At 47.1% G+C, this 20,557-nt stretch overlaps 1 protein-coding gene across 1 annotated transcript; it reads left to right on the top strand.

The window, feature by feature from the left end:
• The first annotated feature begins 301 nt into the window (after positions 1 to 301).
• Positions 302 to 3,678, top strand: LOC132654295 (tubulin alpha-3 chain). Its single transcript, XM_060384238.1, has 4 exons — positions 302 to 559; positions 788 to 936; positions 1,653 to 2,333; positions 3,289 to 3,678. Exons 1-4 carry the CDS (start codon positions 439 to 441, stop codon positions 3,583 to 3,585), a joined length of 1,248 nt encoding a protein of 415 aa, XP_060240221.1. The 5' UTR covers positions 302 to 438; the 3' UTR covers positions 3,586 to 3,678.
• Positions 3,679 to 20,557: the final 16,879 nt, after the last annotated feature.

The raw sequence follows: 20,557 nt of genomic DNA, 5'->3' as shown, positions 1-20,557 counted from the left end.
ATTTGTGGGCATAACTTGTTTAAAATTGAACAGCTGGTTGCTGTGTATAGTTTGGACTTTGCATGAAATATGTATTCCATGTATAATTGATCAGTGAATCAAAAAAGGCACAGCTTACAAATGTAGGGTTAAAGAACGCATAAATTGTTAATGTCCAATCTCTGTGAGTTTGTGGCCAGCCTGGTCTACATAGGGAGTCCAGGATAACCAAGGCTACAGAGAGAAACCCTGTTGTGAAAAACCAAAAGAAAATAGACACTGAGGCATTACAGAAAATTACATGTCTGTCATACAGTTTCAAGTGAATAAGCGTCATGATTTTGCTGTGTTTTCCAGCGTGAGTGTATCTCTATCCACGTGGGCCAGGCGGGTGTCCAGATTGGCAATGCCTGCTGGGAACTGTACTGCCTTGAACATGGTATTCAGCCTGACGGTCAGATGCCAAGCGACAAAACCATTGGCGGCGGGGACGACTCATTCAATACGTTCTTCAGCGAGACTGGCGCTGGCAAGCATGTGCCCAGAGCAGTGTTTGTGGACCTGGAGCCCACTGTGGTCGGTAGGTGCCTGGGCCCTGGCTGGAGGCTTGCCTGGGTAGCAGAAGCCCGCCCAAGTCTCTACACAATAGACAGGCTGTCCACTGTATGCTGTGCCTTTGTCAGGTAAGACACTGAAAGGACGTGTGTGCTGTATGGGTTACCGAAGCCTAGGAGACATGGTTGGCATACATGCAGTGGAACTGAACGGCCCTTGCCTGAAAGACTCACAGCACATATGGTCTCTTTAGATGAGGTGCGCACGGGAACCTACAGGCAGCTTTTCCACCCAGAGCAGCTGATCACTGGGAAGGAAGATGCGGCCAATAATTATGCCAGAGGTCATTATACCATTGGCAAGGAGATTGTCGACCTGGTCCTGGACCGGATCCGGAAACTGGTAAGAGGATTGCAGAGGAGGCTTCATAGGCTGGCTGTCCTGATGGAGAGAGTCTGTGGTGATGGTAGTGGTCGTTGTCCTCGTTAGGGCCACCATGGCTGTGGTAAAACACCATGACCAATCCTCTCAGGGAGGAGAGCCTTTATTTGGCTTCCATTTCCACATCACCGTTCATCATGGAAGGAAGACAGGACAGAAGCTCAGACAAGGCAGGAACCTGGAGGCAGGAGCTGATGCAGAGACCGTGGAGGGGTGCTGCTTACTGGCTTGCTCCCTGTGGCCTGCTCAGCCTGCTTCCTTATAGGACCCAGGACCACAAACCCAGAGGTGAAACCACCCACAATGGGCTTTGCCCTCCACCATCAGTCACTAAGAAAATGCCCTCCCGGCTTCCTGAAGCCTGATCCTAACCAGGCATTTTCTTTAATGAAGGATCCCTCCTCTCAGGTGGCTTTAGCTTGTGTCAGGTTGACAGAAAACTACCAAGCACAGACATTTTGGCAAATCTGTTAGAATCAGGAATCTTTCATGAGTTTACCAAAATACCTCCCACACACCTGCTCTGTTGAGCAGCATCCATAGGTCTTGCTGTATTCAAAGTGCCCTGTGTATGTTGTATACAGTCTGAATTTGCATCAGTTTGCAGAAATGGAAGTCGTGGAGGTCGGGGTTGTGGCTTGGCAGGCATTGGCTTACCTGCTCTGGTTTTACCACAGGCAGATCTGTGCACGGGGCTGCAGGGCTTCCTCATCTTCCACAGCTTTGGAGGTGGCACAGGATCTGGGTTCGCATCTCTGCTGATGGAGCGGCTCTCGGTGGACTATGGCAAGAAGTCCAAGCTGGAGTTTGCCATCTACCCGGCCCCGCAGGTCTCCACCGCTGTCGTGGAGCCCTACAACTCCATCTTGACCACACACACGACGCTGGAGCATTCCGACTGTGCTTTCATGGTGGATAACGAAGCCATCTATGACATCTGTCGGCGCAACCTGGATATCGAACGCCCCACGTACACCAACCTCAACCGCCTGATCGGGCAGATCGTGTCGTCCATCACGGCCTCGCTGAGGTTTGATGGGGCCCTGAATGTGGACTTAACAGAATTCCAGACCAACCTGGTGCCATACCCTCGCATCCACTTCCCCCTGGCCACCTATGCCCCAGTCATCTCAGCTGAGAAGGCGTACCACGAGCAGCTGTCCGTGGCAGAGATCACCAACGCTTGCTTCGAGCCAGCCAATCAGATGGTCAAGTGCGACCCCCGCCATGGCAAATACATGGCCTGCTGCATGTTGTACAGGGGGGATGTGGTCCCCAAAGATGTCAATGCGGCTATTGCTACCATCAAGACCAAGCGCACCATCCAGTTTGTCGATTGGTGCCCCACTGGATTTAAGGTAGGACTGGGTGCTGTGACAATCGTATCTGCCAGCAAGCAGCAGGCTCTGCCTCGGGGCCATAGCTTTGGCCAAGAATTCCCCTTTCCATGTCAGGCTCCAGAGAAAGCATGCGTAGTAAGTAGTTCAGTTGCTAAGTGACATAACACTTTTCTAAAAAAGTTCTGTCTGGGTTCATGGTGGCACATGCCTCTAATCCCAGCACCAGAGCAAGTTGAAGATCATTCTTGGCCACGAAGTGGATCTGCAGCCAGCCTCGGCATTAGAAATGTAGAGCCTTTAACTTATTAAAAAGAAATTAGCATACTCTCAAAACCATAGATTTGAAAAGCTGAATTCTCTAAAGCCGTTTGTCCTTATAAGCCAAGAGGTGATCTCAGCATATTCAAGGTGTAGGATGCTCTTTATACAGGTGATGTTGGTTGACAGGCCAGCAGAGAGGAGCAAAGGAGACAGCTTCCTTCTTAAAGTGGGAGTGTGCTTCCTGATCTCCATCCTTACCTGTTCCCAGCTTCAGTCTGGTTGTGTTCCGAGCTGCTGCAAACAGCCACTTGCTCATCAGGGTGTAAAACATCACCACCACCTTGGCATATCTCTAGGTGTTTATCATCCTTCCCAGAGCTCACTGCTGCGTAGGTGTTTTCTACACATGAAGATTTCAATCGCATTTAGCATTTCTTCTAACTAAGCATACAATATGCCTTGGACAGGGTTCTCATTTTTGGCCTTGGTTGTACTAGATGAATGTAGGATGATTCAGTGTTGTTTCCTGTTTGGCCACTGGTGGTTCAAGGAAGTACTTTAAAATCTTTATACATGTTGCTTGTGTAGGAGAGTGTCCATTCCCCAAAGTTACAGTATGAATGTTTGTATTTGAGCAGGGTCCACAGTTCCCTGCTGAAGTTACCATTTCTAAGGTCATTGTACAAGTCACTGTTTTCTCCTTCTCTGTCAGGTGGGCATTAACTACCAGCCCCCCACCGTGGTCCCTGGGGGAGACCTGGCCAAGGTGCAGCGGGCCGTGTGCATGCTGAGCAACACCACTGCCATCGCAGAGGCTTGGGCCCGCCTGGACCACAAGTTTGACCTCATGTACGCCAAGCGTGCCTTTGTGCACTGGTACGTGGGAGAAGGCATGGAGGAAGGGGAGTTCTCAGAGGCCAGGGAAGACCTGGCAGCCTTGGAGAAGGATTATGAAGAGGTGGGCGTGGATTCCGTGGAGGCAGAGGCAGAAGAAGGGGAGGAGTACTGAGTGCGCGGGTCTGGCTGGCGGCCGTCCGTTTATGTCTTTCCCACCACTGAAACTAAAGCATATTATTTACTTATTAAAATTTCTGTATTGAGGTAGTGCCTGCCTTGTGTGCTGTACTTTCTAACACTTCCTTTCCAGATGCCCGCTTTTCCCATTAAGTTTCTCTGAGGAAAAGATTCCAGTGACCAGTTTTCCCCTAAGAAATGATAAGCATGTCTGTACGTTCAGTTTTAAGTTCTAACTGAGGACATTAGGAAAAACTGCTTTGTTTTAAAAGGACTTTGAAGGACACAGAAATTGTTTTCTGCCCTGTCTTAGGCAGCTGGGAAGGGTTCCCCTGGGCCTCAGTTGTGTGTCCTGGGGCTGTAGAAGCTCCATGTCTGACACTTGATTCCACTGATATCGTTGGCTTTCTTCTGCTGTCACATTGCTGTTGGAGACACACCACCTACCCTCACAGTGCCTGTATTGTACTTCACTGGCCCCCTGTCAAGCCTTTATTCCTGGTATGGCATTAAATGTTGAGCACTGGCCTTAGCAGTTTCCTTTATGCAAGAACAAAAAGGGTTTTCTTGTTGACAACCCCTTTTTGGTCAAAAGCTTCCCAGGACCATATCTCAGCGTAGAAGGTTCTCGGACCACACCACATACACCTACATGCAGTTGCTCCATCCTAGTCAACCAGTGGCGATGCTTAGGTGCACAAATGAGCCCCATATGTTAAGGCATGAATCTTCCAGAATGACTGCAGGGGCTGCCTGCAGATGAACATGAAACTTCTGTGGGGGGTCCTGGTAGTACAGCCAGAATAAGTAAACAGGTAGTCTTGCTGGCCAGCTTGCTTCTGGGATGCCCTGTTCTACCTCTGAGGCTGAAATTACAGGCAAGCCACAATGCACATCTGGTATTGACGTCAGTGCCAGGGCTCTAACTCATGTCCTCACCCTGCAAGGCAAGCACTTTAACCACTGAACCATCTCCCCCAGCCACAGCTATACATTCTGAGTGACATAAGTTAACATGGAAAAAAAATGGAGCTTTCATTCACTGCTAATTAGGATGTAAAATGATGCAGCTGCTGTGGAAAACACAGCTGCTATATCCGAGCTACTTAATAACACCTGTAGAGAAATTTTAACCCAGCAACATGGCTGCTCTGGCAAGAGATCACATCCAAAGACCTATGTGATCTGGCTGGAATACAGATATACCCTTAGTTCACACCTTTAATCCTTAACAGTGAAGGTAAGGTTAGTTTATAGGAGGAGGTGGCCATGTTGGAAAGTGATGCCTAGTTGAGGGTCATACAAATTGGTGAATCAGAGAGATTTGACAGAATGAGTCACGAGAACAGGACAGAAAAGCAGGGCTACAGCACAGGGACAGTTTTACAGAGGCAGGTTGCAGAGAAGACAAAAACAAGCCAGAGAGTAAGAAGGAGCCAGAATATTGAAGTCTATTGCCAGAATTAGTTTGAGGCCAGGCAGAGCAATTCAATCAGAAGCTAAGAGAAGCTGTTTGAATCAATCAGCTTGGAGAGGAGTTTGGGCCAGAAAACAGCTGAATTGAACCAGCCAGGGAGAGTTTCAGAAAGCTAGAAAGGCTTGGTAACAGCTCTTTACTCCTCGTCTGAGCAAATAAAAACACATACAAACACTTGCTTGGCAGGATGTGAAATCGCCCATGAAGCAAATCTTTAAATATGTTTCTGAATGGGTTTCTAGACTGGGTTAAACTGAAGTAGGAAGACCGATCCTTAAGGTGGGTGATGCCATGCCATGGTCTTGGAAACCAGAACAAGAAGGAAAGAGAATGTGGAACACGCTTTCAACTCTCTCATGTCCCCTTCCGTGGTGGACTGTACCCCTCTTGAACTGTGAGCCAAAAGTAACTCTTCCTCTCTCTCCTACATTCATAAAGTACAATCAGTATCAAGAAGTGGGCTGCTGCTGTGAAAAAACCTCACTCCTGGTTCTTTGTAAGCCTTTGAAACAAGTTTGCCAGAAGAACGTTCATGAAAGAGTTTGAAGCTTTAAGCTACAGAAACTCTAGAATATTATACAGGGACTTTAATATGCTATCCGGATAGGAGTTAAGGAGACAAGAATACCAAAAGAAGTCCAGACAATGGAGGCCCAGTTCGTGAGGTTCCAGAGAGAAACAAGGACTTTATCAGAAGCTGAGATGGAATCCATTTATTTTGCATTTCCCACAGAATCTTCCTGTAATCTGCCCATGACTTAAGAATGTGAGTAAGGCCTAATCTGTTTGAGAAAATTTCAAAACAACAGGATGACATTCAGACTGTGTCACGGTTACTGCTTAGTGCCCTTATCCAGTGAGGGAGAGAAGGAGGAAGAGTGAGACGGTTGGGGTGGGGGGATAAGTAGAGAAGAAAGATACAAAGATGTGCCATTCTGTGGAGGAAAGAAGATAGTTTCTGATTGCAGACAAGGTGGGTGCCAAGAAAACAGCTGTAATTAAAGAGATTAGCACCGTTAAGGGGAAACCTTGAACAGCCAGGTGGAGTTGGTGCATGCTTTTAATCCCAGCACCCAGGAGGCAGGGGCAGGTGGGTTTCTGAGTTTGAGGACAGCCTGGTCTACCAAGTGAGTTTCGGGGCAGCCAGAGCTACACAGAAACCATGTCTCAAAAAAAAAAAAAAAAAAAAAAAAAAAAACACGAAAAACAGAAGAAAAAAAAAATGCTACCCGTTGAAGGTTCCACCTTGTGAAGATCCGTTTGAATAGCGAAGGCCTAAAGAATGCAGCTAAAGGAGTTCCCTGTCAAAAACTAACCCACCAGAGAAATGTTTCTCCAGGGTTGGCACGCAGAAGCTGATTCAACCCTGGTCCAGTGAGGCCGGGCTACACCTTGAGCTGGCAATAGGCAGTGCCGCCCACGTGGTCCTGTTCGGCAGTAATGGAGCCTGCCAGGGTGTAGAGGCTTGTACCAACATTCCTGAGAGCCGTGAAGGACGAACACTATGTGTCAGAGTTGGAGAGGCCATCAGGACCTCCTGAGGTTGTTAAGGGGAAGCCACGCCTGCAGCTGAGACCCCCGGACACTGAGTATGCCAGCACAGTGAGACGCCTGATGATGAAAGAGCTTTGAGGATCAAGGCCTGAGCTCTGGGAGCCTTAACGGTCTGGATGTGGTCACCCACTCAGTTTGCCAGTTAAGCAGGCCAGTTGTATTGAAAAGGAGAAATACAGGAGATTTCTCAGTGGCCACTGGGAAGAACAGAGATGTCCAGGGACTCCCCAAGTCCCATCTTTGCAGTCCTGAGAGGAATGCAGTTTTATTTTATTTCTTTTTAAATTGTATCTGTTTGTATCGAACATGTGCACACGCATACATGCACACTTATGCCACAGAATGCATCAAGCCAGAGGACATCTTGCAGGAGTAGGTTTTCTACCACATGGATTCCCCAGTATCCATGTCAAACTGTCAGCTGTGGTAGAGAGCATCTTTACCCACTGAGCAATCTGGCCAGCCCTGTATTTATTTATTTTAGGTTAATGAGGAGCAGTAAGTGCTCTTAACTGCCAAGCCAATCTCCCCAGTCCTAAAGATACATAAATGAACCTTGACCCCATTTTCTAAGTAGTCGGAGTCTTGAAAAAAAGAGCAGAAAGTATAAGCAATTATTATCTTAGTAAAACATGGAAACTTGATCATTTAAAATGTACACACACTTTCCCCGAGGGGTCCTGGCGTGCGGTGGTTGTGATAAACTTGGCAAAGTTCCCTTGTCTGAGACGCAGCTCTTCTGGTGGCCAGGGAGCTTGAACTTGGCTCTGCAAGGAGCCTCAACCACACAGTCCTTACTGTGCAGCACCGCGTATGCAGCCTGATACCTATACAGATTGCCCGAAGGGATCCTGGGAAACGTTCTGGCACTCACTCAGTTTCCTGATCTCAATGCTGTCTCCAGTGTAGGCTCCAGACAGGTGTGTCATCATGCCCATCAAACCGAGCCGTGGCATAGGGAGCAGGTGGTTGAGGCTCCATGCAGAGCCAAGTCCAAGCCCCCTGGCCAGCAGAAGAGCTGCGTCTCAGACAAGTGTGCTTTACCAAGTTTAATGCAGAGTTTGAAGGTGTGGTTGCCGAGAATCTTAGTTATCCCAGGAGCAGAGTTCATTTGAATGCTGACAAAATAGACGGACATCTCATACGAACAAAGCAGAGAAGTCATTCCAAACTGTGTCTACATACAGAGTCCAGAGTCTTCTAAATGTTCGTCTTAAGCTCGCCTGGCAAGAAGTGTTTTAGAACATCTCTGAGCAGTCTGGGTCAATTCAGTCACCTTTGAGTGTGAGCTAGAGGCAGCCCCTCCCGCCCCACGAGGCTCTGGCGGGTCTGTCCACCTTTCTGCAACACTTCCTTTTTTCTGTCTCTTTCAGAGGCTGCCAGAGGCTAAGTAGCTTCTGGTACTCCAGGCTCCCTTGCTCTTTTTCTAAAGCTCCCTCCCTGCCACGTGGCCATGCAGCCACTTGTCTTCCACGTGACTGTCTGTCTGTCTGCCACGTGGCTAACCTCCATGCCACTTTAACTTACACAGCATGACTCTGTTTCCTATCTCCCTCCTCTAGGCCATTGCCAAGAGCTCAACTCTGCTCATCAACTGTCTTTGAGCTTAAAAAAATAAATAAATAAAGATATTAGTCATCCATCTTGTAGAAGCTGTAACAAGATTTTTCTCAGCCTCAGTTTTCAGAATTAGCAGCTGTGAGGGTCAGACTCTGCCACAACCTTCCCACCTGGGTGATGGTGAACCAGCCAGTCACACCATTCCGAGCTGAAGCGGCCTCACAGTTACCACCCGCATAGGACAAAAGTTCCGTGAGCATCTCACCCCAGGCGTGCTTGCTCGCCTGGTTTGTGTCATTCCACACCTTTTGCAAAAGTAAAAAAATTGCCTTGCCGAGTTACTCTGGTTTATTCATGTGTCGCTCTTTCCCCACAGTCAACAGAGTTCGGCCTGACTCAGGTAATGTCCCGGCTAACCAGTTTTGGAGTTGTGGGTTTTGGTTCTTCTTTTTCTTTTTTCAGTCCCAAATGTTACAGTTGACTATTAAATGTCTATATTTTAGTTAACCTCCCCACCACCACCACCAAAGGAACAGTGAAAAAAAAAAAAAAAAAAAAAGACACAGAAGCATATCTCTTATATGTTAGAACTCAGAGCAGAGTCGGCTCAGGTCACACCCATGTGTCTCCTGTCAGGGGCATCCTGTGACGCGCCACAGATGGCGGGCACACATTAACTAACTGGGTTGCCTCTCTCCTCCTTTCTCCACGTCCCCAAAGTCCGGCATTCCATTCTCAAATTCGGATCTTTCCCTCCCTTTGACCTGGCTGCCCAGGAATCAGAGAGTCCATAAACAGGCATGTGCCATACATGATGCGCCAGCCTCATGCCATGGAACCACCCCCCACCCTAAGAAAACCAAAAGACGCTATTATTCTCCCACCTGGCCGGAGTTCTCAGAGTCCCCTTCCCCATAGAGTCTGTCACTGAGGCTTGAATTCACCTCAGAACCCTTGCCATGTTGCCCCCCTGTGGCATTCATCTATCTTATAACCTCTTATCCAAAAGGTAATCTGTCTCAGTTTCAAACCCAAGACTTTTCACTGAATGTATCAATATAAGCCCAAATCATTCCTAAACATTTGCATTCGTGAATGGATACACATACTCTCATTTCAAATTAAGTATGCCAAAGATTTTAGTGTTTTGAATAAGTTTAAAGATATTTCAAGAGGCTAGAGAGATGTCTTGCTTAATACCCTTTCAGAAGACCCAAGTTCTGCACCCAGCATCTACACAGGGCATCACAAAACCACCTCTATCTTCAGCTCCAGGGGATCCAGTGCCCCCTTCTGAACTCCATAAGCACCCACATGTACACATACATATGAATAAAAATGATTCTTTTTAAAAACTCAAAGCTGAAGTAACTAGAGCTTTGCAGCTCAGTTGTTTATTAGAAATTCTAGGAGGAAGTTAATCTTTGCCCCCATGCAAATTAATAACTACTCTAAGTCTATGAGAGGTAAGTCACTAGAATTCTCCCTAGGGAACATCACGATAGTTTCCAATGGTTACACAAATCATAATAGATACCATAATACCCTTGCTTCTCTGTCTCAAATGGTTCAACAGAACCCAAGGGCTCAACAGAGGAGCACCCCAAAAGACCAACACGTTTCAACCTTCCCTGTAATAGGTGCTGGGATAAGTTCCTGAGAACTCCTGGGAATTGAACTCAGGACGTTTGAAAGAACAGCCAGCACTCAACCTATTGGCCATCCCTCCAGCCCTCTCCTGAGGACTCCTAATTTGCTCAAAAGCGCTACCGAGTTAACAAGGACTGCCATACAGAATACAGTAGCCCGAAGATCTCAGCAAGACCTCAGCTACACAGAGCTCCCAAAGACAAAGCCAGCCACCAGAAAGCAATTGCTGAAGTGATACAAACAAACAAACAAACAAATCCAAACAGCTCAAAGGGGACCCAAACTACAAGAAGAGAAACCCCGAGGGGCACCCACGAGGGAGAAACTTACCGAAGGTCAGACTTTCTCAGAGCCCAAAACAAAGTCCAGATACCTGTTTCTCTGCTTTACCAGATAGAGAGGAAAGAAACGGATAATGGATGAGGTGGAAAAGTTAGAAAAAAATCCCTGAAACAAAATGGTTTTGGAAGCTGTGTGGGACTAGTTAATGTTTCTGCTCCATCGTCTGGGGTCAAGTGGCTAATTCCCAGAATGATTTTTGTTTTGTTTTTTGGTTTTGGTTTTTTTTTTTTTTTTTTTTTTTTTTTTTCTTCCTCACCATGGCCTACCAGAGCCTGAGCCCTGGAAGCCCTAACACATTAGGCTTGACCACCCGTCCTCCTCCTAAACAGGCAAGTAACAGTGAAAAGCGGAAAGGGAGGCTGACTGGGTGAGGCCACATTAGGAAGAAGAGCAGAGAGTTCCAGGGACATCCAAGTCCCGGTGTGAGGTTTAGATTTAAGCAGAGAAGTTTCTGCTCAAGATGTTGTCCCACCCGTCACTGACAAATCATTGTCCCAACCCTGCAAGATGGTCTAACAAATGTGTCAGAACTGTGTGAGATCTCTTTCCCAGAAACACATTCCTCCTCAACCGGGCACCAGCCTTCAGACTCATGAGATTCCTGGGAAATTCCAGTTTCTCAGGGAGCCATTTTTTTTTTTTTTTTTTTTTTTTTTTTTTTTTTTACAGCGGCAAAAGCGTCTGTCTCTATGAGGAAGGTCGCACAGATGTGAGGTGGGGCTGGTCAAGAGGGAGGCCATCTGTGCTACAAGCAGCGCTGGGGGAAGAGGTGGGGCTACCGAGCTGTTGGGAGCCTCATGGACCCTTGATGCCAGCCACAGAGAGGCAGGAGTTGGTGTCCGCCACCAGGCTCCTCCGTGCAGATCTTTGATCTGATCCTTCCTCGCTGTGTCCCCATTCCTCCCTTTGAAAGTGGAATATTCACTATGTGCCATCGCATATACTGGAAGCCTGTGGCTTGTTTTTTTATTTTATAGAAGAAACGTTGGACTTTTGGAAACTGTTGGCACTCTTCTGAACTATGGGGACATTTAGTCATGGATTGAATTCACCTTATAAAATGGCTTTGTGATTATGGGGACAAAAGATGGAAGGTTGTGGCTTTAAAGTCTGGGTGTCATTTTGTCAAGGGGTGGACTTGCAATGGTCGATATTGAACTTGACAAGACTTTTGAACTTTTCCCTTAGGAGAAAAGTCTCTTGAGCATGTCCTCGAGGGAGTTTTTAGATTGGATTAACTGAGGTGCTGTGGTGGTTTGAATAAGAAATATCCCTCCCCCGGTGGCCTCAGCTCTCCAGCTGAAGGTGCTGTTTGAGGAGGGTTAGGAGGTATGGCCCTTGGTAGAGGAAATACGTCAAGGTTAGGGGCGGGGCAGGTTTTGAGGTTTAAAAGCTGCTCCCAGTTCTCCCTGTCCCTCTCCCACCTCCTGCAGCACAGATCACTCTGACATGATGAGCTGATCCCCTGAAACTCTAAGCCCTTCCTCCCCTTAAATTGCTTTTGTTTAGTATTTGATCCCAGCAAAGAAAAAAGTGACCCCCACACACCTATGACCCCGCAATCCCATTAGTTAGACCCAGGAGAGTTAAAAACGCGCTCACACAATAACTTGTGCGTGAAAGATCCTTCATTGCATTACAGTTTCCCTTTTTAAACTGTTTGGCTTGGCAATAAAGGGATTGAACACGGGACCCTGCGTATGCCAGATGCCATGGCTGGTGTTTGTCAACTTGACGCAAACCCAGACAAAGGTGAGAAGAAGGAACCCCGTGAAGACTTGCCTCCGCAGACTGGCCTGTGCGCATGTCTGGGCATTTTCTTACCTGTGAACTGACGGAGAAGGACCTAGCTCACTGTGGGAGCTGCCGCGCCTGGGCTGCATAAGAAGGTAGCTGAGCAAGACCTGGGAAGCAAGCCAGGAGGCAGCATTTCCCCAGGTCTTTGTGTCCGCCTCAAGCTCAGGTCTTGTTCCCTCCTTGAGTTCCTCCCTTGGCTTCGCTTTCATGCCCCATGCTGCTTTCTATCACAGCAACAGAAAACAGTCTGTTATACCCAGTTCGCGAGCCCCCAAAAGATCTACAGAAATCGACTCCATTGCAAAACACATGAGGGTCTTTTTATTGTAAATTACAAGCTGCAGCTTGGGCCTACACAGCCCCACCGCCAAAGCGGTGGGAGCTGAGTGTGCCGCCCCCAGGTTAGTTGGGTGATATATAGATTCTGCTTCATCCCAGCATGCCCAAGGCAGGGGCAATTCCTGCCTGGCAAGCATCTATTGGTCAAGTTGCTACATTTTGAATCGATTGGCTATAGGAAGGTTCCCAGACCATTGACCATGACCAGGTGTCCCTCCCTAGGGGGAGGGTCCAGTTTCCTAGCAACTGTATCTCTAGTGGGTGAGGAAAGAACACAGCGAGGTGGCTCTTCCCCTCAGGGCATTACTAACTTTTTACCGCACCTACTCTAGGTCTTAAGGATAGCTGCTACTTTATCTTTTGGTCTCTCAAGTCCAGGACAGGAAGCAGGCCCTCTACCACTGTATCCTTGGACCGTTAACCGAGCAATGTAAGGCCCTAGGCCCTGTCCCAATACCACACACAAACAAACATACACTCACTTACACAATCTCACACATACACTCACTTTCACGCACACATTTAATCTCAATAAGAAAGAACACACCAAAGAGCCCTTCCATCTGAGCTGGGAGTTGGTACAGTCTTCAGGAAGTTATCAAGTGCTCAAGCCCTAGTCCCAACTATCACCTGACAAGCCAGGTAAGGAACACATCAGCCAGGCAGGGCTGAAGCCTCACGTTGTTGCTGAGAGAGAAAAAGGAAAAGTCCATGGCCCAACAGAGGCTTGTGTCTGACCCAGAGCAGAGGGCATCCACGTGACTGACAGGGACCCTGCTCCCTGCAGCAAGAGGACGGGACCCAGGACTGGGCCTCCAAAGACTTGTGGTGACCCAGGGATAGAAAGACATCGGTCACAACAGTAGGGCCACAAACAGCCCCTCCTGTCATAGGAGACCGTCCACCAAAACCCAACCGCACGTTCCTCTGGTTAAAAGCCAGGAAGCACTTTTAACATGCCAAGCAGAGAGAGCGAGAGCTGTCACTGTGCAGAAGGTAGGAAAGAGCACTGGCACAGCCATTTTGGGAGGCAACTTACCAGAGCCTGTTCAGGAGAGGTGCTCGGCCTGAGACTCGGCAGGACCTGTGGCCAGTTCAGCTTTCACTGCAGACACACCCCTGAGTGTACAGAAACTCGGCGTCTCTACGGAACACACCGTGTGCGGCCGCGAAAGGTCGGGAGAAGCCTCAGCATTCGTGAATGTGCGACCCCTCAAATGCCTCTGTACAGTGTTGGTAAGGCGGCACTCACGTGTAACCCAACACTTGGGAAGTGGAGGTACGAGGATCAGGGGTTCAAAGCTAGGTTCATAGCAAGTTTGAAGCCAGCCAATCTACAAGAGACTATGTCTCAAAACAAGGGGAGGGGGCTCTGTACAGATGTTCACTAACAGAACCAACAGCTCTGGGTATAGAGTGAGATGAACTACAGGACATATAATTGGACTTAAAAGGCGAATCTGGAAGAGTGCATACTGAACATTATTCATGCTAATACAAGTGTGCTGGGGCCCTTGGGAATTCCACCTGGCAGCCAAAGACACTAGACCAATAAAGGGAAAAGCCTGCTTGGGGTGTTTTGTTTGTTTGTTTTGAGACAGGGTTTCTCGGTGTAGCCCTGGCTGTCCTGGAACTCACTCTATAGAGCAGATCTGCCTGCCTCTGCCTCCTGAGTGCTGGGCTTAAAGGTGTATGCCACCACCCCTCAGCTTGTTTTAGTTTTCTTTATCTGAGAAATAAGCCTTTAAAAAGCAAACCATGAACGTGTGTGGGGGTGGGCCTGGGGAGATGGCTCAGCTGTTAAGACACCGGCCGCTCTCCCACAGAAACCAGGTTCAGTTCCCAGCACAACCATCCATACCTCCAGTTCCAGGGGATCTGACGCGTCCTCTCCTGGCCTCCAAGGGCACCAGGCGTGCACTGTTGTTGATTATTAAAATTTACTATTGATTTATCTTTTACTTAAACAGTGGTTATTCCTAAACCAGCTGTATACCCAAATCCCCACACAGAGACTAGGATGTATTTAATTAACCTAGAGCACAATGCTGGACAATAGTTACTCCATCCTAAACCTCCAAGCCCGCATAGCTCCTACCATTCAGACTTCCCACATTATACTTGCTTTTAGTCATATCTTAGGTCCGGCTCATCTCTCCTCATGGTTCCAAGTCCTCTCCTGCCAATCTTTCCTCTCTGACCCTCCCACTCGGTTCCTTCACCTCCCCTCCAGACCAGGATGTCCCACCCTATTCTCTCCATTGCACAGCATTGGCTGGATGTTTAATTGACAGTATAGAGAACAAATGGTGGCATGTTTACACAAACTCGAGACAGGTGTTAAGCATCACAATGCAATGTCTGGCTAGAGAAATCAGTATTTGAATGAACAAGGGTAAATTGTATATATTCCACAAGAAGATTATACCAACAGTGCACAGACATACAGGCAAAATACATATACAATAGTAAAATAATTTCTTTAAAGACAAAGAGTGTGTGTCTGTCAATCATACACTGTTTCATTTCCAGAGAGAAGTTTTTAACTAGTGGAAAGACCTGGGTAGGATTTCTTCTTCAGCCTATATTTCTGGCTCTGTGTTCAGAAACTAATAACAGCTTTATCTGATGTTTCCTTTAGAAAACAGAGGTGACTGTCATGCCTCAAATAAGACAGGAAAAGTCAGTGAGGCACGATGACACACCCTTACAATCTGAACACTTGGAAGGCAGAGGCAGGAAGAGTTCAAAGTCAGAATTAGTTGTACAGCAAGTTGAAGCCAGCCTGAGCTACATGAGACCCTGTCTCAAAACACAGACTGATGAATGGCTCAGCAGAAAAAGCACTTACTGCCAAGCTTGACAACCTGAGTTCAATCCCTTATTTTTAGCAAAGAATATCCCTAAGATTAATTTTTTGGAGACAAGTTACCATGTGACCCAGGCTGGCCTTGAACTTGCCTTATAGCCAACTATGACTCTGAATTATGCATCCTCCTGCCTGTGCCTCCTGAGTGCTGGGATTATAGGAATGTGTCCCTGTGCCTAGCTTGCTACAACAATCTCTAAAGATGCACGTGAGTATTTATTTGCCTAGTGAAGTTCTGGAAGAATACTCCTGAATCAGTGCTCTCATCTTGGAGGCAGACAGAGAACCAGCCCTGAGAAAGGAGACAGGCCAAAAGGGAATGAGAGCCAAGCTCGAGCACACACCCATAATCCCAGCATAAGAGAAATGCAGGCACAATGAGTGGAACTACCCTGTCTGCATACTGAGTTTGAAGAGTTTAAGTTAGCCTGGGTGACTCCATTTTGAAATGAGGAGCCATCTTGACTGGGAGCTGAACCCAGGTACCAGGAAATATCACAGAATATGCACCTGGCAGAAAACAAAGTTAACTCTCCTAGCAACAGCCTCCAGGAAATATCACAGAATAAATACTTGATAGAAAATAGAGACAATCTCCCTGGCAATAATCAATGAGAATCGGTTGGGAAAATTCTCCCCAACCTTCCAGATATAGTTTAGAAGAATGGCAATTGTGATTATGTAGAAGGTCACCTCACCCCTATGGCTTTTACCCAATCCTGTAACATCAAGGCATGAACCCCCCTGCTTGCTGTCATGGAAACCCCCTGCTTACAGTTTTTCCCTTTAAAAACCCTGCTCACTCAGGGCTCGGGGTCCTACTTCTCTACTGCTGCATCAGTGAGACTTGGGTCCCAAGTTCGATTGCTCTCAAAATAAAGCTCTCTTGCATGGAGTCCTCTCCTGGTGGTCTCTAAGGGTCCCGTGATCCTGGCATAAAAAGTTCAGGCTGGGCTACATAAGAGCCAAACTCAGGGGGCTGGGGAGCTGGCTCAGAGGTTAAAAGCACTGTCTGCTCCTCCAGAGGTCCTGAGTTCAATTCTCAGCAACCACATGGTGGTTCACAACCATCTATTATCGTGAGATACATATTATATATTATGTATATAATACATAATAAATAAATCTTTAAAAAAATTAAGAGCCCAATTCAAAGAAAGAAAAGAAAGAGAGAGAGAGAAAGAAAGAAAGAAAGAAAGAAAGAAAGAAAGAAAGAAAGAAAGAAAGAAAGAAAGGGGGAGAGGAACTATTATCCATAAATTTTGACCTTTTTTCTTCACTTAAAAATCTCAAAATGTAATTTACAGTTTTGTTGTATCATGAACTCTGTTACAGATATCTGTATGACATGAAGGTCCACAGTGAGACAGTCTCTGGTCAGGGAGCACCAGCTCTGGTCATGTCCATTATCTCTCACCGTTCTGACCCCTCACCAGCCTTACCATTGATGTGTGCACTCAGATAGCAGAGGGTTTTGCATCACATTTGGGAGCTCACGCCTATGAAATACATCTCTCTCACTTTTCAAGGTTTTTTTTTTTTTTTTTTTCCTTTTTTCTTTTCTTTAAGTTTTCAAGAATTATCTCTTAGGGGCTGGAAAGATGGCCCAGCAGTTTAGAGCATTTGTGGCTCTTGCAGAGGACGAGAGTTAGACTCCCAGCGCCCACGTGGCAGCTCATAACCATCCACAACCCCAGTTCCAGGGGAGAGACACTCTCTTCTGATGTGCAAGCACACACCGGGCATGCGTGTGGTGCACAAACATAGATGCAGGTGAAACATTCAAACAAATAAAATATTCTAAAGGATGTCTTGGGCCAGCTAAGGGCTTTCTGAGGCTCGGGTTGTAGGGTGCCCTGATAGGCTGATTGTGGCCAGGAAAGTGGGGTGAAAGCTAGAACCAATCGTGGAAGAGGTAGTCAAATCGGATAAAGAGGGGAGACCCTTTGGGATCTCTCTCTGCATTGTGAGGCATAAAGAGAGCAACACGCGGGACCCAAATGCTGCATGTGTGAGTCGTGTTCAGCCCAGCAAGCCGCCTCTGTGGCCTCCATATGCCACCAGTTCAGCCCTGACTGCCGTTCCTTCAACCCCATCTCAGAGGACCTGCAGTCTCAAGTACCAGTGGAGGGGAAGAAGACATGAGTATCTATTGAGCACCTAAACATGGTGTCTTATTTTAAGTTTTATGGCTGTGAAGAGACACTATGACTGAGCAACTCTTATCAAGGCAAGCATTTGATTAGCTCTGGCATACATTTTCAGAGGTTTAGTCCATTATCATGGTGGGAAGCATGGCAGTGTGCAGGCAGAGATGGTGCTGGAGAAGGAGCTGGGCGTTCTGCGTCTTGATCCGCAGGCAGCGGATGGAGACTGTGTGCCACACTGGGCATGGCTTGAGGTAATACGTTGCTCCCTGGAATGCACTCAGTTTTTGTTTGTTTGTTTGTTCATTTGTTTGTGTTTGTTGTTTGGTGGGGTTGTCATTTTGTTTTTGTTTTCTGAGACAGGGTTTCTCTGTGTAGCCCCCGATTTCCTTCAACTCCCTCTGTAGAGCAAATCTGCCTGTCTGCTTCCCACCTGCTGGGATTAAAGGCACGTGCCACCTCCGCCTGGCTGGTGCTTTGCTTGACACTCAGCACTGCACAAACTGGGTGTGATGGTGCATGGCCATCATCCTTACCTAAAAAAGAAACAAAACAAAAGCCCTAAAATCAGAAAGAAATGTCAGGTACCATGGACACAGAGAGCATCCATGGGCAGTTACCAGCAAGCACCATCCAGGGCTTCATTAACCCAGAGTCTGGGAGAGAAAACCTTGGGAGCCACCAGACAGGAAACTAGAAAATATGTCCTCCTAAACAAAAGTAGAAACCTAAAGGGAAATCTAAACAAAAAGAACAAGAACCCTACTCAACACAAGTTCAGTCAGAAGTTCAGTACAGCCATTTGTCTGCCTCCATCTGAGTAGAAAGAAGTAAAAGTTCTTCAGAGGCCCCCCAAACAGCACATGCCATTGCCATTGCCACTGCTCGTGGTGCTCACCGCAAGTAGATGTTAAGACCCTATTACTGAAATCATAACGCACTGTGGGCGTTATGTCCCTAGAGAAGTAGTTCTGGGTTATATTAAAAAAAAAAAAAAAAAAAAAAAGGCAGGCTGATCTCTGCTTCAGTTCCTGCCCCCAAGTTCTATAAGACAGAAGTCTAAAGAAGTTTAAACTAGGCCTCAGGCTATGGATGTAGCTTGATGGTACAACACTTGCCTACCACAGGTGAGACCCTGACTTCAGTCCCCAGGATAACAAAACAGGACAAGATGGGGCTCTTTTGGTTTGCTCCAGTCAGGGTCACTGGGCTGCAACTGGTTCTTCTTTCTGGACATCCTGAGCCTCACAGCCTTCATTTTTCAGCTTCCAAGTCAGTAATTTTGGACTGGGTGTTCAATCCCAGCACTCAGGGGGCAGGAGGGGCAGACAGATCTCTGGATTTGAGGCCAGTCTGGGCTACAGAGTGAGTTCCATGACAGCCAAGGCTACACAAAGAAACTTTGTCAAAAAAAAAGAAAAAAATAAATAAAAGAAAGGAAGAAAGAAAGAAAGGCAAAAGAAACACTTGTGGTGACACTGGGTCCGCCTGATGAAGCAGGACAAGCATTCCATCAGGGATAAGTGATTAGCAGCTTTGACTCAACGGTGGCTTTAACTGACATTCCCCATCTACCATATTCAGTTCTGTGGATGTAAACAACACTAAGAGGTGAGGTCCCCCGGAAGCCCAAGCTTCAGCCTATTCTTTCTTCCAATTTTTGGGGGGGCCATTTTTGCAGTAGTTTCTGTAGCCAGAGGATATCTTCATTCCTGACAAGGCACGGGGGGAGGGGAAGCATTTATAAGCATAAAATAAACGTTTTGAAGTTATCTAAGAAAAGTATTTTCAAAAACCTATTTCCAATAAGAGATCTGTATCTAAAACAACATGATCAAAAGGCCTTATAAACATTTCTCCAGAGAAGAAACACAAATATCAACAAGCATCTGAAAAGCCAAGGAGAGGAAAAATTAGATTATTATTGTTCAGTGGGTGTGGCGTTTTGATATATCTTGTGTGTATGTGAGAGGGGAAGAGAGAAAAGGAGGGAAAAAGGGAGGGAGGGAGGGATAGAGAGAGAGGTCTCACTATTTCGGTCAGAATGATCTAAAACTCCTGGACTCGAATGATCTTCCCACTCAATCTCCTGAGGACCTAGACATGTAGACAAATCATGTCTAGCTTCAGAGCTCCAAATTTATATGATGAGAAGAATACGGAGACGAAAGGCGGTGTGTTCGTTTCCATGGTTGCGGCAATACTTCAGAAGGCGACTTCAGAGGAGAAAGGACTTGTTTCTGGTTCACAGTCGCAGAGATGCCAACCCACGATTGACTGGTGCCATTGCTTCTAGGCCTGCGGTGAAGCAGTACTTTATGACAAAAAGGTGAGGCAGAGTAAAGCTACTCATTTCACGGCAGCTAGAAAATGGACAAAGAGGGACAGAGAGACAAAGGAAGGGCCTGAGGACAAGATATAACCTTCAAAGGCTTGATCCTAATGAACCCTCGTCCTGCTTAGCCATGAACTCATCAAAGGACTAAGTCCACAGATGAAACTAGCTAGCCTCCAAATATGCTGCTGCTCTGGCCAGGACCTTCAATACATGAGCCCTTTGGGATTCGCTTCAGATACAAAGCATAACATCAGGGTTGCTCCAGGAGAGCCAGGCAGGCCCTGTCCCTGTTCCAACCCCTGTAGAGGAGTAAGTAGAAGAGGAAGCCTCAGGGGAGGACACGGTTCATGGTCTGGTCAAGATGTTAAGTTCTCTGCGCACTCAAAGCCCCCTTTTAGCAACTTTCTCTCTGAAGTTCCTCAATGCTGGGGTCACATCCACTCTATAGGTCCAGCTATCCGCTACTCAACCCTTCACATCTGTCTGAAGATTTCTGGTTAACAGTGAAGATCCGGGAGGCGGGAATGAAGGAGATAATTCCTCTAGTCCTAACACTGTCTCGGGCTGTGATGGCCACGTGCTGGAGGGTGCTTTCCATTGAGCAGCTCTAAATCATAACGTGCTGTGGCTCCTGGCTTGTGTGGACCCTTGAAGTGCCGTAGATGGGGGGCTGGGGAAAGGGAGGAGGGTGGAAAAATTGAAGAGACAGGAAACTGAAGCATGAGATAGAGAGAGCAGATCTAACATCCCCAGGTGTGACCACAGGGCTGTGACATTTCACCAGCAGTGTGGAAACAACTGTGAAGCCCCCAAATGAGATAAGTCAGCAGGGGAAGCGTGGGGGACTTCAAAGGCCCATGCACCTCTAGGGCAGACTCCGACATCCTCAAGTCA

The sequence above is a fragment of the Meriones unguiculatus genome, chromosome 5, assembly GCF_030254825.1.
Source record: "Meriones unguiculatus strain TT.TT164.6M chromosome 5, Bangor_MerUng_6.1, whole genome shotgun sequence".
NCBI lineage: Eukaryota > Metazoa > Chordata > Mammalia > Rodentia > Muridae > Meriones > Meriones unguiculatus.
The sequence above is the reverse complement of the archived record's forward strand: the minus strand, read 5'-3'. Positions and strand labels throughout refer to the sequence as shown.